At 40.2% G+C, this 15,981-nt stretch overlaps 2 protein-coding genes across 2 annotated transcripts in view; one reads left to right on the forward strand and one right to left on the reverse strand.

Moving 5' to 3' along the window:
* LOC102193822 (uncharacterized) overlaps positions 1–3,485 on the reverse strand; it is a 10,689-nt gene extending 7,204 nt beyond the window's left edge. Inside the window, exons 1-4 of the mRNA XM_005751448.1 lie at positions 3,220–3,485; positions 1,372–1,476; positions 798–887; positions 468–542 (exon numbers count right to left, since the gene is read on the reverse strand). Coding sequence (XP_005751505.1) covers positions 468–542; positions 798–887; positions 1,372–1,440 — 234 coding nt within the window. The 5' untranslated portion in view covers positions 1,441–1,476; positions 3,220–3,485. The remainder of the gene's footprint in view (positions 1–467; positions 543–797; positions 888–1,371; positions 1,477–3,219) is intronic.
* A 5,290-nt stretch (positions 3,486–8,775) lies between these two features.
* Positions 8,776–13,168, forward strand: LOC102194106 (FH1/FH2 domain-containing protein 1). Its single transcript, XM_005751449.1, has 9 exons — positions 8,776–9,881; positions 10,012–10,152; positions 10,289–10,471; positions 11,129–11,248; positions 11,324–11,485; positions 11,609–11,859; positions 12,222–12,450; positions 12,543–12,651; positions 12,818–13,168. Exons 1-9 carry the CDS (start codon positions 9,423–9,425, stop codon positions 12,844–12,846), a joined length of 1,683 nt encoding a protein of 560 aa, XP_005751506.1. The 5' UTR covers positions 8,776–9,422; the 3' UTR covers positions 12,847–13,168.
* The last annotated feature ends 2,813 nt before the right edge of the window (positions 13,169–15,981 follow it).

Here is a 15,981-nt window from a genome sequence, read left to right on the forward strand (position 1 = left end):
TAGAATAAAATATACAATAATATAAAAATAGAACACAAATTCTATATACAACTGAGTAAAAATACAACTTTGTCAGAAAAGTTTCAGTATTTGCCTCAAAATATGACAAAATATAAAGATGTTAGGGCTGGCTCAAGACTTTTGCACAGTGCTGTATATCAGTTAGCAATAAATGGTCCAACCCTAGTTTTAAGAGACTGAAAATCCTTTTTGAAAATGTCTATCTGTGGCATGAGCATCAATCATCTGGCCTAAGTGAACCCTGGTATTACTCATGTACTGCTCACAAGCTGGAATCTTAAAAGCCTATAAAAATGCCAGCTGCCTGCCAGGAAATCAACACAAATATCAAAAAGTCTTATAACGTGTTACATATCTGGACTCCACACACAGCGCTCTGCAACAGCATTAAGTAGCTGCACACAGAGCACTGTCATAAAGACACGCACACATATGCTACACATTACCTCTGTGCCGTATCCCTCAGAGTACCTGGTTACCATCACTTTGTTTTTTCCACAGCGTTCACACAGCCGCGTGTCCTGAGAACAGAAAGCAGGAAGAGAGACAGACCTACTGATTAGATTCACATCTCGAAAAAAAACAAAACGAAAAGCTAACACGTGATTCGTCGATATCTGTGAACAGGTACTTTAAAATAAAACAGGGCAGCGACAAAGATGCAGAGAGGTCGTCGGGCAGCATTTAGAGCCTGATTACAGATGAAGAAACACTCTCAGATCTGAGCGGGTTGAGCGACGGCCACAGACACTTAAGTGGAAAGCCTGAGCACTCACCGGCGTAGGCGTGTGTGCTTCTGAATAAAGTGTACAGGGACCGGCCTCGCACAGACACGCTACATCTACCTCTCTGCAACTCACCCCCATCTAAGACAGAGAGACAAAGACAGGGAGGATAAACAACTGTGATCTGCTGACTTGATGAAGCTTCTGGTCCCTTTTATCCTTAGACAGCAGCATAATGACAGAGATAAAGGGAAGGAGTAAGAAGCTTGTACAAACTTACATAAGGTACAGCAATATCACTGTCACATGACCTGGGAAGAGCCTGGCTGTTGGATATCATTGGCAAAAGTTTTCATATCTCTGTCAACGGCTCAGAGGAGAGATTTCTGGCTTTTGACATTATCTGCCTACTCACTTAAAAATGCTTGACTGCCAAGTGCTGAACACTAGAGTTATTAAAAGGAAAAAAAATAACACAATTAAGTCAAAAAGTTGAGCTATTACGTGTTCAGCAACTGGACCTGTGGGTTCCTTCGGTTACATTTTGTGTCAACTGCAGCCTACTTTAGAGCCACATGCAGATCTAAGAGGTACGCCGGTAGCAGGTATAAATAAACAGCCTCACCTCACAGTCATTGTCGGACGTCTCTCCGAAGGTAAAGAGGCCGTGGGAGTCGGATTCCCTCCGCAACATGACCTCTGACCTGGCTCACGCACTCACATAGATTTGCTGAGACGCACAAACAGCACACAGTCAGGTTCAAAGCTTGTCATCACTTAACCGTGAACACCTTATACTCGGTGTCTTCTTCTGATGCTGATACTTAGCAATGTGCTGAAAACAACAGAGTGACTAAAAGTAGTTACCTTATTCCTGATTTCTTAGGGTTTGTTTTTTGCATATTTGTCACGCTTACATGTTTCAGAGCATCAAACTAATTCTAATATTAGACAAAGAGAACCAGAATAAATACAAAATGCATCCGTTGCAACAAGTCGTCCTGAAGCAGCAAAGCAGCCCTGACCATCACACTACCACCACCATGTCTGACTGTTGGTATAATGTTGTTTCATGAATTGGCGTGTTAGTTTTTTGCAGATGTAACAGGACTCAAACTTTCTAAAAAGTTCAGCTTCTGTCTCATCAGTCCACAGAATATTTTCTCGGAACTCTTGAGGATCACCAAAATATTTTTGGTAAATGTGAGACCTGCCTTTGTGTTCTTTTTGCTCTGCAGTGGTTTTCTCCTTGACCTCTCCCATGCAGTCTGATTTTTACCCATTCTCTTTCTTATTGTTGAATCATGAACTCTGACCTTAACTGAAGCAGGTGAGGCCTGCGGTTCTTTAATGTTGTTCTGCGGTCTTTTGTGACTTCCTGGTTGAGTCGTCCGGGTGATCTTGGAGTAATTTTGGTAAGCCACTCCTGGGAAGGTTCACCACTGTTCCACTGTTCTCGAGTCCCAAAACCTTAAAAATGGCTTTGTAACTGTTTCCAGACTGACAGATGTCAATGACTTTGTTTATCAGCTGTTTCTTTAGAGCAGGACATGATGTGTTGCTTTTTGAGATCTGAGCCTGCTTCATTTTGTCAGACATCTTCTATTGAAGTGATTTCTTGATTCGCCAGGTCTGGCAGTAGCTAATGAACCTGAACATGATTTAACAAAGCGGGGCAATTAGTTTTGCACACAGGGGTTGGATAGCTTTATTTTTTACTTTTATAAATAAAGTCATCATTTAAAAAACTCATTTTTTATTTTATTTTAATCAGTTATCGCTGTGTAATGTTAAAATGTGTTTGATGATCTAAAAGAAGTAAGCATGACAAATAAGGGGAAAAAATCAGAAAGAGAGTACATGCATTTTCACAGCACTGCAGATATTATAAAAGTATGAGCAACATCAGTAGCAACATTAGACATTTATATATTTTCCAGCTAAAATACAAGCACAAATCACTTAAATGTTCTTCTGTTTTTAGCATGTATTTGTTCAATGAGGACCTGTAATTAAATGACTTTTTTTCTTTAAAAAAACAGTAATAAATCAGTCATAGCTGGGTCAACTAACAGCCTGGAAAACCGTGAAGTGTTGTGCTTTGAGTGAATCAGTGAGGGGATAAATGCGTTATTTGGCTACAAACTTGGTGTTACAGGGGTGTGCAAATATGACGCTGTCTTTACTACGCAAACCGCGAGCTGTGTCATCACGGCACCTCACTGTAAAATCCGTTCAGCAGTGTCCGCACTCCCATTACGTAATAGCACAGCAATCAACGTTAGGGAGCCGGGGAACTTTTCCCATAAAGATACGGGGAAACACGCCGTCTGCGTTTAAAGGTTTTAATTTTTTTAACAAACAAGAATTCAAACATCAACTACAATTTTCAATTAAAAACATTGCGAAATAAACTAAATGATTTACAAGTAAAAAGCAGTAATTTAGAAAAGAACTGAGTGACCCGTCTCACCTCAAACGCATCCTGTCCAAAATCGCGGAATAAAGCCATGGACGGTGGTCGTAGTTGTGGTCGTAGTTGTGTAGTATTTAGAGGATGAGCAGCAGGACGCGGCGGTGTTTGTCATTGTGGCGCGGGGAAGCCATGAGCTCGCGCTGCTTGTGAGTGTTTGACATTGTAGCAAATCCTCCGTGTGATGTCAGCGCCAGCGATGACGGGCAGCTACGGTCCGGGAAGCGCGTGCTCACTGTGAAACCGAATGTTCCCAAAACAACGCGGGAGCGCGGAGAAGCAACGGCACATAACAGGGATTTCCGTCCGGTGTTTTCAAAATAAATGCCTTTGAAGCTAACCATTGCGTGCCTTTTTTGTCCCACTCATACATTTGAAAATGATGAATCTGCGGACGGAATACTAAAAAACAGGTGTGAACGTTTCCTGAGACAAAACGTAAATCCAGTTGTTGAAAAAAATGGTTTCAAAATATTACAAAGTATAACTTGAGAACCCCCCTGAAAATGGCATTTTTACTAAAAACTAAATTATACTTAAAATATAAATAACAAGATAGGTATTATTGGATTTTTGATATTTCTAAAGAGGAGGATGGTGCCTTTTCACTGTTTCATACAACGACTATGAACAGCACATCGCTATATTAATGAACTACCAAATAAAACCAAAAACTGGATACACCTGCAATTCATACAGGGAATGAATTGCATGTTAACATCTTAATTATCATCAACAGGTATGTCGCCACAATGAATTATTAACATAAAAAAAACCTCAAAGTAACCCTAACATTTAACTAATTGACTGTTAGTACTGACTTTTTCTTCTCAAATACAAAAAAACAAACAAATTGAGTAACATTACAGATAACAGTTAAAAAAAAATTAATAACAGTCATCTTCGTTCAGTAACAAATTTCACTTCTTTTAGTAAAATTGTATTAATCCAGAAAGTAATGAAGTAATTTAAATTCATCACATTTCAATGTTTCTCTATTCTCAACTACATTAAAAAAATATAATTTTTAATATTCTTATGAGCAAAGTTGCCATTTGAAGGTAAAATCCAAATGGCAACTTTGTCATTTGAATATTGTGACTATTCAGAGTCACATTCTTTCCTCCAATAAAACACCCATTTCTTGTGAGTTAGTATGAGCTCCTGTTATATATATCCAATAATTCAGTGCTCTTAAAACATGACCTGATTGAATGAAGGTTTTTTATATTGTGCTTTTCTACCATACTGGAGCACTCACTGCACTGTATACAACATGCCTCATTCACCCATCATACAAGCACTTTTTTGTATGCCTAAGTGCTTTCCATCTAACAATCATACTCCTCAATACACACTACTCAACTCAGGGTTCAGTATCTTGCCCAAGGATATTTGGTATGTGGACTGGAGCAGCCAGGGATTGAACCATCAGTCTTTCAACTAGCAGATGACCTGCTCTACCTGCAGCATCATATGATAACAAGGTGATCATTTTGAAACAGGTGTTTTGATGCCAGAAAGAAGCAGAAAGGACCGCAGTGGTTAAATGAAATAATAATTATAAGCTCAAGGTCTTAAATCTGGATTTTTGGTCAAATTGCACATTTCTGTTTTTGAAACAAGGACATGTCCACAGGTATGCAGACATGTGAATATGGATGCAATTTTGTGTGTGTATGTTGATGCTTTAATCTACATGTAAAAACCAATTCACACCACTGAAAACTGAGCTATTGATAAAAACACCTTCCAGAATTTAGATTTTTAACTCCTCCATTTACAGGTGAGCAAGGAAAGGGGCAAAAGTGTGCACCTGCATCTCCTTTCCTGATGTCAGATGGTGCTCTGTGTTACTATTTATAGGATTTTCATTGGCTGACATCTCTACACAATGAGCTGTTGTCACATGCTACTCTGCCATGCCCTTGACAGCACACGAGGTTGTTTTCTGACATTTTCATGTGGATGGGAGATATTTAAAAAACAAACAAACAAAAAAAAACAACAGAAAAAAAATACAGAAAAATCTTTGTTTTAAAAAATACTTGTTTGTTCGTACAGCAGTCCCTCGCTATAACGTGGTTCACTTTTTATGGCCTCGCTGTTTCGCAGATTTTTTTTGCATGCTTTTTTTTTTTTAAGCGCATTGTGTTCTGCGTCCTGATTGGCTGCACACCATTGTCAGTCAATCTCGTGCCGTGTCTTCTGTACTGTACAGAATGCTTTCAACTTGTCAAATTTACATAAATCTTCGATCTCTAGCAGTGTGATTCTGAAGTGCTGTACTGTATGTTTTATCCCCAACAAACACAAGAATGTTGACAAAACGTTTTGCACGGTCAAAGGCATCTATGGTAGCATCCAAAAGGCAGAGGACGATGCTAACCATAGCACAGGCAGTTGGACTTCTGGACATGCTAAAGGAAGGTAGAAGTTACCGTATTTTTCGGACTGTAAGGCACGCCGGATTATAAGGTGCATTAAGTAAAACAAAACAGTCAGAAAAGTCAAACTTTACTCAAGTCATTCTTCTTGCTTTCTCCACTTCCATACGACTGATTCATTAGTGTTGAATTCTCTCACAGCTGCTCTATTCTCATGTTCTGGACCTGAAAACAGGGTTTGATCTTTGGTTTCATTCCATAATACTGGACTTATTTTTCTATGGTTTGAACTTTGAGAGTGTTTAAATAAGAGAGAAAAGTGTGAAAATGTTCATGCCTGTCTGAGAAAAGTGTATAACGTGTGCAGTGAGGGTTTTTACAGCCTTAAAACATCTATAATAATTGTAAAAAAAAAAAAAAGTTGGCTACTTCGCGGATTTCACCTATCACAGGTTGTCATTGGAACGGAACTCGCGCAATAAACGAGGGACCACTGTACTCCGTAACAATGATAAGATATGATACTAAACTGCCAGAATATTTTAATCCATATTGTTCTCTACCTCTGGCTGGGTTGTCACACCCTGGCTTTGTGAGCCGACAATACATCAGGTCCAGTGAAAAGAGCAAATGTACCATCACTGGTCACAAGTCCCACATTGCATTGTTGCAATGAATGTGTGCTAGAAAGAAGTGTGGCACACTGGTATGTAATTGTCTTCAGAAAAATAAGACCTTCAGTTGCTTGGCGAAAGATGGTGCACATTCAAAGGCATGTGTTGAGTGGTTTGAATGTAATTCAAGGTCTTTTTTTAGCTTGTTCTAGAGAATCTTTGGCATGAAGCTGAAAGCACATGCCCAGTTCCTCTTAGATTCAGGTTCAGGATACTTTATTTGTACCTGTAGGTAGATTTGGTTTGCAGTGGATGAGTCATCCATCCTCACATGCACATTTTTCAAGACAACACAGAAAACACAGAGCCTCTTCAACATCATCTACATTTTGTTCATTTAAATGATAGCTGCTGAAAAAAGCTACTTTTACATAGTTTAGATTTTATTGTTCTGCATTTGGGTTAATGCATTTATGGACATAATAATAATAATAATAATAATAATAATAATAATAATAATAATCAATAATACTGTATCTGGATCAGTAAAACAGCTAAACGCTATCATTGCATTCTTTCTAGAAAACTGTGACATGGTCATTGATATATGCATCTTTATTATCTAACTAAATTGATAAGTCCTAGTTCTAAGTGACCTTGTAAATGAAATATTTAAAGCTCTAATTCCTGACCCCCGACTTCTTAAAAACATCAAACTGGGTACGATTATGGGTAGTTTTTATCCTGATCTTTATCTTGGCACCGGGTTACAGTCAGCAGTTGTGCCGGGACAGACAGAGAAGCAGTTGAAAAGAGATGCATACAGTCACATATACAAACACGACAACACAAATATACAGAGGGAGACATGGAAGTTCCCACTCATTTTAATCAAAAGAACTCACCCGGAAATGCCGTTCCCAAGGGGGATCTGTCTGTTTTTGTACAGATGTCACATGATAACTAAAATATTGTTAGGTTAGGGCAGCTGACATTATGTCTGGTAGTCCACCTAATTCAGCCTTTAACTGCAAGTATGAACATGTTTTAGTGAACACACACCTCACTATCGATACTAACAGATTTTTTTTTTTTTAAAGCCCTCAACAGAAATGGTCTCAGTGGAGACGTGGCTGTAAAGTAGTCATTCTTAAGGAAGGAAAAATGGAGAAAAGGCTAAGGTATGCAGAACTACACAAGAACTGCACTGATGAGTGATGAATTCAAGTGTAAAATTTTTGGTTGATATCAGTATATAAGGAGGAGGCTCTGTCATGGTTTGGAGCTGAATTTCAGCCAGTGGTGTTGGAGATCTGTCAAAACGATTTTTCATGTGTAAAAGTACCACCAGGTTTTTATACACCATTAAATTCTACCTGAAAAGCATTTGCTGCCTTGTTCCGCATTACAATGATCCAAACATACTATCAATGCAGTAAAAGCATGCCTAGATAGAAAAAAAACACAGTGGAACACCATCAGTCATGGATCGGCCTCCCCAGAGCCCAGACCTCAACAGTACTGAAGCAGTGCGGGATCATTTAAAGGGGGCCAGCATGCAAAGAAGAGCTTTGTCTTAGCCTGAAGAACTATTCCTGAAGACTACCAAAAATTTCCTAGAGAGAATTCAGGCAGTGTTGAAAAATAAAGGTGGTGGTACCAAATATTGACTTTCAAGCTCATTAGAAATGTACAAACTGTTTTTGCCTTAGATACTGTATTTCCATATATTTTTATATGTATTTCAATTCAATTCAAGAACTTGTTCCATCCATTTCCCCCTTTTCCAAAATGTATATATGAAGGGTGGTCTGAGACTGTTGCACAGTACTGTATATGCTAAATGAGCTCAACCATTGCAAATAGACCTCATTTTAGCCAAAATGTCCCTTGAGCCCTACTGCTGCTTGTAGACAGCAGGCCCACTGAACAAGATAAAGTGTAATTAGGAGAGGCTTAATGGCCTTGGGAGGGATCTGCATTAGAGCTGCACGTCGACCATGCAAACGTCTCCCTAGAACACAACTGTGTATTTTGTGTTTTGAAATGCTACAATATTAACGATTATAACTTGCAATCTTACAGCAGTGTTTTTGCAGTTATGCTCACTGAACACTGTTTTTTAAAGTCATTAATTTGTTTTCATTAAGGATTTATTTTCTGTTATGAGATGCTGTTGTACCCATGAATATTTTCTCCATTTTAGCACAAGGTTTAAGCAAAGGATTTACAAGCATGCATGGAATAATGGTGCGTCATTGTGTGCTTTGGCCTAATGTCGTGCAGTTACTGTTTGCTGATTTGTTGTCCACAAAGTTGCATGTAAAATGAAAGCAGGTCAACAGTTGGTCAGTTGCACTCTTTTATGTGCTCATAGGGGAGAAGGGGAGGCAAAAGAGGAGGGGATATCACAGATCTTCAGAGGCAGATAGAGAGGTTCTGTATACACAAGTAGCAATACAAACAGGAGATCCAGGCTCGATAAGAAAATTAAGGGAAAGGGTGCAACTCAAATAAGCCGAAATTGATACACCAACGGACGAACGAGTCTCTCTCGCTTCCTCATGAAAGCGCCCTAGTTGTCACTTGGAGAACAACAGAGGAAGATGAATGTCGAGGGACGGCTACAGAGGCACATCATTTGGATATTCAGACAGGCATTCTTTGGATTTTCTCATCAGATTTGGATACAGGACTAAATACAACCTGTCAAAAATTGTAAGAATTTTCCTTTGTCTGAGGCTGTGAGCTTCTGGCACCCAGGCAAGATACCGGTGGACTTTTGGATCAAACACAGCTTGTCATTTTAGATGCGAGGGACAAACGCTACACCCTAAGGCAATTGCAGGTTACGGTGCAGCGAGAACACCCAGAGGTGGTTGAAAAATTGTGACTTGGGTGTGTGAGTTATGCACTTCTGTGGTGGACAAGTGAGGCAGAGCATCCACAGACATTCAGATGGATACAGAGTGTTTGTGAGGTGGTTGTTGAATGCATGGTGAGAAGACAAGGAAGGATTTAAGTTTTGCTTTATGTGAAAGATCAAGACGTGTGGAAGAACCTTATTCTTTTTTTTTCTAATACGAAAAAGAAGTTTTCACCTTGAAGTAGCCTTTTATTAAGCAGGAAAAAGTAAGTGTAGGTCGCCATGGTAATGGTATTGGATTTTTACTTTTGAGTTACAGGCAGCTTTGAAGGATCAATGAAGGAGCTGGAACAATCCAAAGAGCTGACCTGGGATTTTGACCAATCCTGGAGTTCATTGCTAACACCAGCTGCACACCTCTGTCTCAACACCTTGGATTTTTCCGACCTCTGGGATGAGGAAGACAGCACAGAGGATGAGGGAACCCTAACAACTATCAAATCATCAATTTGTCTCCAAGCACCTCCGGCGCCCCCTCCTCTTCCTCCCCCTCCTCCTTATCTCGCCTCACCTTTGCCCTCTGCTTCACCTAAAGATGGTACCGTTAAGTCTCGCACTTTGAAGCTTCACTGGAGGGAGCTGCAGAATCTGGCACCGCTCCCCAGGATGACACGCTTTGGGACTCAGACCATTTGGGCCAGACTCGAGCCGGTGAATTTGGATAAAAACCATCTGGAGTACTTGTTTAAGTCTAAAGCCAATGGCAGCAGTCTGAACATTGTTTCAGGGCGGCAGGTGAGACTGATGACAGAGACATCCTTTTGTTCATTCATCCATGTAATTCTGGTTTTCAAATAGCTACAAACTGATGTGCATTATCTAGATTAAAATGCCTTAAATCCTTTTTTATTCCCCCTCAACACAGAAGCAGCCATCAATATCGGTGTTGGGAGTGAAGCGCAGCAACATCATAACTATTGCCCTGAGCAGCTTGCCCCCTCCGCGCCTCCTCCCACCTGCTATCTACAGCATGGACAGCTGTGTGTTAGAAAGAGAGGACATTCAGGTACAGTAAAGGGTAAATCGCCCAGATTTCGAGCTAAAGCATTTTTGTTTGATGAACTACCCAGCAATACCCAGGTAAAATAAAAGGGTTACAGACTAGGTCTGAGATAATCTGTTCTACGCTCATTCCAAAACAGCGTCTTCAGGCACTGATCCCGACTGAAGAGGAACTCTGCCTGATCAAAGAGGCCAAGGCCCAGAACCCTAATGCCTCTCTGGCACCGGCTGAGCTTTGCCTCCTCACTTTGGGGGAAATCCCACACTTGAGCACCAGGCTTCAGCTTTGGGCCTTTGCTCTGGATTACGACTCCTTGGAGAGGGTAAATAAAAATCCAATAATTTCCCACTCACAGATCATTACATAATGAAGCTTTGCCAAGACCCCTTGGCGTCACATTTTTATGCACTCCATCAAATATTTAAGATATTCCCATAGACTTCAGTAAGTCTATAAATAGTCCGGTTTTATCAGTGTTCCTGGATGCATAACAGAGATAACCAAAGAACGGAGAGAGAAGCTTGTTGCAGATGGAAGAAGCTTGCATAAAAGTTGCCTAAAAAGGAGCAGCCAAGGCAAGCTCCTCTCGTTGTTTTTCTATGGCACGCCACCAATCCCACCCATGTGCAGTTTTCATTGCTTGTATTCATGCAGTATCATGGTACACTTTGAACAACACACAATATGTCAGAAAATAACACATAAAATGTAATCAATATGATAAACTACACTTTAGTGCATAGTTTGAAGAACCGCAAATAATGTCTTGCAAAGTTGAATGAAAGTGCAGGACAAGAGATGCTGCTGTATAAGGACACTGCACTCATACAAACTAACACAGATTCTGCAGGGCAAAAACACCACTGTGATGACTTCTCCTAATAAATCACCTGACTAAAAATAAAAGATGGATGTGATGGCTCAACTATTCTATATGAACCACCAAAACGCCCTCTAAATGTATACTCCTCTTAAAAAGGAAATTGCTGAGCCTCTCTTCCATCTGAAGTTGGGCATGGAACAACTGGCAGCCAGCCAGACCTTCAAGTACATCCTGGCGACAGTGCTAGCGATCGGTAACTTTCTCAACGGATGTAAGGTGAGTGCATTCCGACGCAAGCTTGACTTTATCCATCTTTCCATTATTTCTTACAACACATTGTTTTATCCCAAGGCCCGTGGTTTTGAGCTGAGTTACCTGGGGAAGCTGTCTCAGGTAAGGGACACACACACTCGCCAGCCCCTGCTGCACCACGTCTGCGTGTTACTGCTGCAGCTCTATCCAGAATCCTCTGACCTCTACTCGGACATCACCGCGGTTACTAAAGGTGGAAAGGTGTGTGGCTGCATCTGTGGATTTGCATTTGTCCAACACAGCTGATTCATTCTGAAGATCACTTATAGAGTCAGTTAAACCAGCAAACTGTGGAAAGCACAAAACCTTCTCTTCTCTTTACAGTGTGACTACTCCCAAGTCCAGTCTAACTTTACCCAGCTGGAGAGCCTGTGCAAAGCATCATGGGAGCAGGTGAAGCTGCTGAATAAAGCCGACGAAAAGAGGAAAGGAGGAAAGGGGGAAAAGATGAAAGGGATAGGTGATGAGGCCCTGGCCCCGGACGGTTCGCTCCGTCACAGGCTTCCGAAGATTCTGAAAGAGTGTGAGGAAAGGCTGAAAGTCCTAAGAGCCGTCCATCGTAGGGTTATCAACAGGTACTCTAATCATATTTTAAATGATATTTGTTAGCAAACAAAACATTTTCCATCTCAGTCCTTACTCACACAGGCCAAGCACTTTTTCAAGTTTCACTGCTACTTCCTGAGCCGTGGGGACTATTTGTACAGAAGTTTTCCATACAAAGTGTACACATCCACAGCAGTCTGCTAGCAATACAAGGAAAAGCACAAGGAAGTTTTCATTGCAGCATCTTAGGCTTCTTTGTGATAAATTGTATCTGAAAGTTCTCTAGCAATTGGTGGTTTCCAGGAGGCCATGGATCTGCCAGTGGGTATGGCAGACTGACTGACTCCTTAATCAACAAGTCTTTGCTTACACCGTTTTTACTTTTTTCTAGGTTCCACTCTTTTCTCCTGTTCCTTGGCTACTCCCGGGCCATGGTGAGGGACACCAAACCGGAGGACTTCTGCAAAACCATCAGTAACTTTTCCCTGGAGTACAGGACCATGCAACAGGCTATCCTACTGCAGAGAGAAAGAGAGCGGGAGCGACAGAAAAATGTGACCGAAAGCCCGGGTCCAAACACCCCTGTAGGAAAAAGAAAAAATCAACAAACTCCATCAAAGGTTATTACACTAAATTAATTTATACAAAAATATTATAGTCAATTTGGGGGGTATGAGGGCACTATTTTATTAATCCATTCATACTCCTCCAGGACAATGATGAGCAGGGTAGGCTGGAGGAGGTACTGAGAACACCCGAGTCCATGTCAAGACTGGATGTTACTTTGCCTCGAAACAGGAAGAGGATGGCTGACCTCCAAGGTACTTTATATAATATGCTCATTCCATTTTTTGTATATATATGTGTACATGTATATGTATACCCCCCCAACAGCCCTTTTGAATGTCTCCCTACTTCTGAGGTCTCAAGGTTGGCCAGTATGATTGTCACGTGTCACAAATGAATTCCTTTTTGTTTACCTCACAGGTGCATTTTCTCGGAAAATGAAGTGGTGACCCTGCTGACATATGCAGAAGCAATGTGTGATTGTTATTAATGGCATTGTTGTTACACTGCAGCTTTACATTTAGAGCACTATACCAGTAAGAGATTGACAAGCGCATGAGATTTCACATGCTATTCAATGTTAATGAATAAAATGGTTTTGGTAAAATAATGGTTTTGATCAAATACATAAAAATATATTCATTTCTATCTCTGTCTTAATGGAACTAATTCAAATAAACTACAACTTCAACAATCAATTGGATCAAATCTATTGTGTATGTAACATTAACTGAATTTTTCATATTAGCTCCTTAATAAAAAATAAATAAAAGTAAAGACTCAAAATAGAAACTGGCAAGCGTGTCTGTTTTTAGGACTTAACCCCTGCTGCTCTCAACCAGTAAAACACTACAGTTGTGCCTCGGTTTCGGGTTAAAACAAAGCACAGCCATCAATGTTTTAGAGCCACAAACTAGCAGTGTCGTACGTACCGTCGGGTAGTCAATTGATTAGCATACATGAATGTCGTCATCAATGAGCGGCAACGGCAGTGGCAAGAGCACGAAACCTATCAGCGAAGAGATTAAACAGACACGGGCTCAGGATATCCAATCAGAAACTAGGATTCGGAAGCGGGCGTGGCCTTCCCCTGTCGCCAGTGCGAGTCGACGCCATTTCGTGTCCACTGGTTTCAAGGTGATACGTTGAGCCAGCAGCGCTGTAAGCGGATCTTTACCCGTGCAAGTAGAAAGAGCGTTGAATTGTTCTCATTTTTAGTGTTAAACTCCTGGTGAGTATTTTTAAATGAGAGATTTTTTTTTTACCTTTTTACATTTTTTTTGTTTTTGTCCTGACTTTGAACCGTCTTTGGGACTTTTTGTTTTTATTTTTAATGTGTTTTTTCCCCTCCTGGCTGGTATTCCTGAGACTGTTGGCTGTAGTGACGTACATTTTGTGATGGCACAAACTGCACAGAAACTAGTTTTAAATAGCTTCCACAACAACATATAGGCTTATATATATTTTTTATTATTATTATTTGTTTTTATTTTTTCGAATACGACATTTTAAAGGCTTGATTTTTGTAGGGATGCCGTGTAAAACTATGATTTATTTGCGTATGCTCTAATTTCTATGAAGATAAAATATGGAAGGATTTTCTGGACAGTTTTGCCAGAAAGAAAATAAAAGTGTCGCCGTTTTTCTGGGAATATGTTTTTAAATTTTGCATTTTATTCTGGTCCTGTGTTTTGCCTCCACTTGAAACTTGTTATGCGGTCGTTTACAACGAGTCCTAACGACGTATTTTTCCGCTTTCTGTGTGATTTTGGCGGTGCTGAGGCGGTGTGTTTGCCGCAGCTGATCTCAGGAGTCCTGTTATTTTGCAGGCGAGATGTTTTCCCTCTGTGAGAAGCGGGGGCGTTTTTGGAGGAACATTAAAGCAACAGTGCTTTTATGTATCACACGTTCATGGACGGGGGAGGGAGGGGGGGATGTAACACTGGCACTACAGAATTATGCATTTGGTAATTTTGATATAATTACTCATTTTTTGTGTTTTAACAATCTTGGCAATGTACTCTGAGCTGTGCAGCTGCTTAGACCCGAAGTGCTCAAGTGGGCCTGCTGTAAGGCAGGCTTATAGACCTATGTGGGGTTTTTTTAAGCCTTTCATTGGATTTAAAGCTTTATGAATTAACATTTATATACTAATAAACAAACTTATAATCAATTATGCAACATTTTACAGTGGAAAGTCAATGAAGTCTACTTTTTTTTGACCCACTTTGCTCTACCCAACTTCCACGGTCCCCAAGTGGGTGTGGTCTGCAGTGAAGTGGCCTTAAGCAGGGGTGTTGTTCTGACCCCTACATGGAGGGCAGGCAGGAGGCCAAAATAAAGCACCCACCGCCCTTTTCGCAGACCACTGATTCCTTTGTGGGTCAGTTTACATTAACATAGAAGCTCAGATAGCAAAATTGTTTTTTTTGTGTTATAAATGATAGAGTTCAGTGAAGAGATGCAGATTTAAAATGTCAGTTTCTCCTTCAGAATCCCTGGTGTTAAAGGTAGTATAACAGCTAATCCAGATTTATCGTTCTGTAGAATGAAAAAAAGTTAAATGTAATAAAGTTGAAGTCCTACTGAACTCACTATCATGTAATTATTTTTAAATTTCAGGATTTTTCCAGAAGGTATAAAGTAAAAACACTTTTTGGTAGGTACTACATTTCTTTTAATGCAGTACTCAAAATTACCTCTTGCACTACAATTTGATAAACACCGGTTTCACAATATTACCAGATCTGTTAAGAATAAAATCTTCATCTTTATTCTAGCTGTACTAAATGGACAGAACTGTACTGTACATCTACAGGAGCTGCTCAGTCATGGTAACCCAGGCCATGAAGCTCCTGGTGCACAGTGTTTGTGCTGATGTTAATGCAAGAGGAGATTTGCAGCTCTGCAGTAATTTGCTTAGCAGGGGTTTTGTGACCTTTAAGCATCGGCGACCCCGGTCTGTAACTTTACAACATCGGGCACGCTACTACTTCAAAATGCTTCCATCTTGCAATAACACCACTTAAAGCTGATCGTGGAATATCTAAGATCGAGGAAACCTCATCATCAGAAGTCCAGTACGTCTGTACTACCTAAAGTGCATATAGTTAAACAGTCATGAGCTGTAATAAGTATCTTTATTGTAGATGTGATTTGTAAAATGTCTAATCATATTTTTCCATTAGTGTTTTTAAATTTTGATTTAAGAAGAAATTCCTTGGAAAAATTGACTTCTCATATTCCCGGATCTCTTGTCACCGCAGTGTGATGTAGAGCTCACAACTTATCCTAAATAAGTGATGAGCCGCTTTTGTAGCGTTCATGTTTTTTGCCCTGACGTTTTCTCCCCTGCTTGTTGTGATGACAGCATCAGAACAGTCTAGAAACCTTCTTTTCTAATTTCTACCTTTTTTTTTTTTTGTTTCCCCCGTTTAGTTTTTGAAGCCACTTTTTTCAGCAGCAGCAAATCGTAAGTTGGTCTACACTTTTTTTGTTTTTTCACCTCAACTTTTGCATCATTTTTTTAATATATTACTCCACTTTCACCCCTTTTTGGCATTAGTCTATTTTCTACCTCCCCC

This window comes from Pundamilia nyererei, unplaced genomic scaffold (genome assembly GCF_000239375.1).
Source record: "Pundamilia nyererei isolate P.nyererei 1_Seehausen unplaced genomic scaffold, PunNye1.0 scaffold00312, whole genome shotgun sequence".
Taxonomy (NCBI): Eukaryota; Metazoa; Chordata; class Actinopteri; order Cichliformes; family Cichlidae; genus Pundamilia; species Pundamilia nyererei.

Coding starts and splice junctions, on each gene's coding strand:
- LOC102194106 (XM_005751449.1), top strand. CDS start 9,423: ATGAAGGAGCTGGAACAATCCAAAGAGCTGACCTGGGATTTTGACCAA. Junction 10,472..11,128: donor ATTACGACTCCTTGGAGAGG/GTAAATAAAAAT, acceptor CCTCTTAAAAAG/GAAATTGCTGAGCCTCTCTT. Junction 12,652..12,817: donor GAGGATGGCTGACCTCCAAG/GTACTTTATATA, acceptor TTTACCTCACAG/GTGCATTTTCTCGGAAAATG.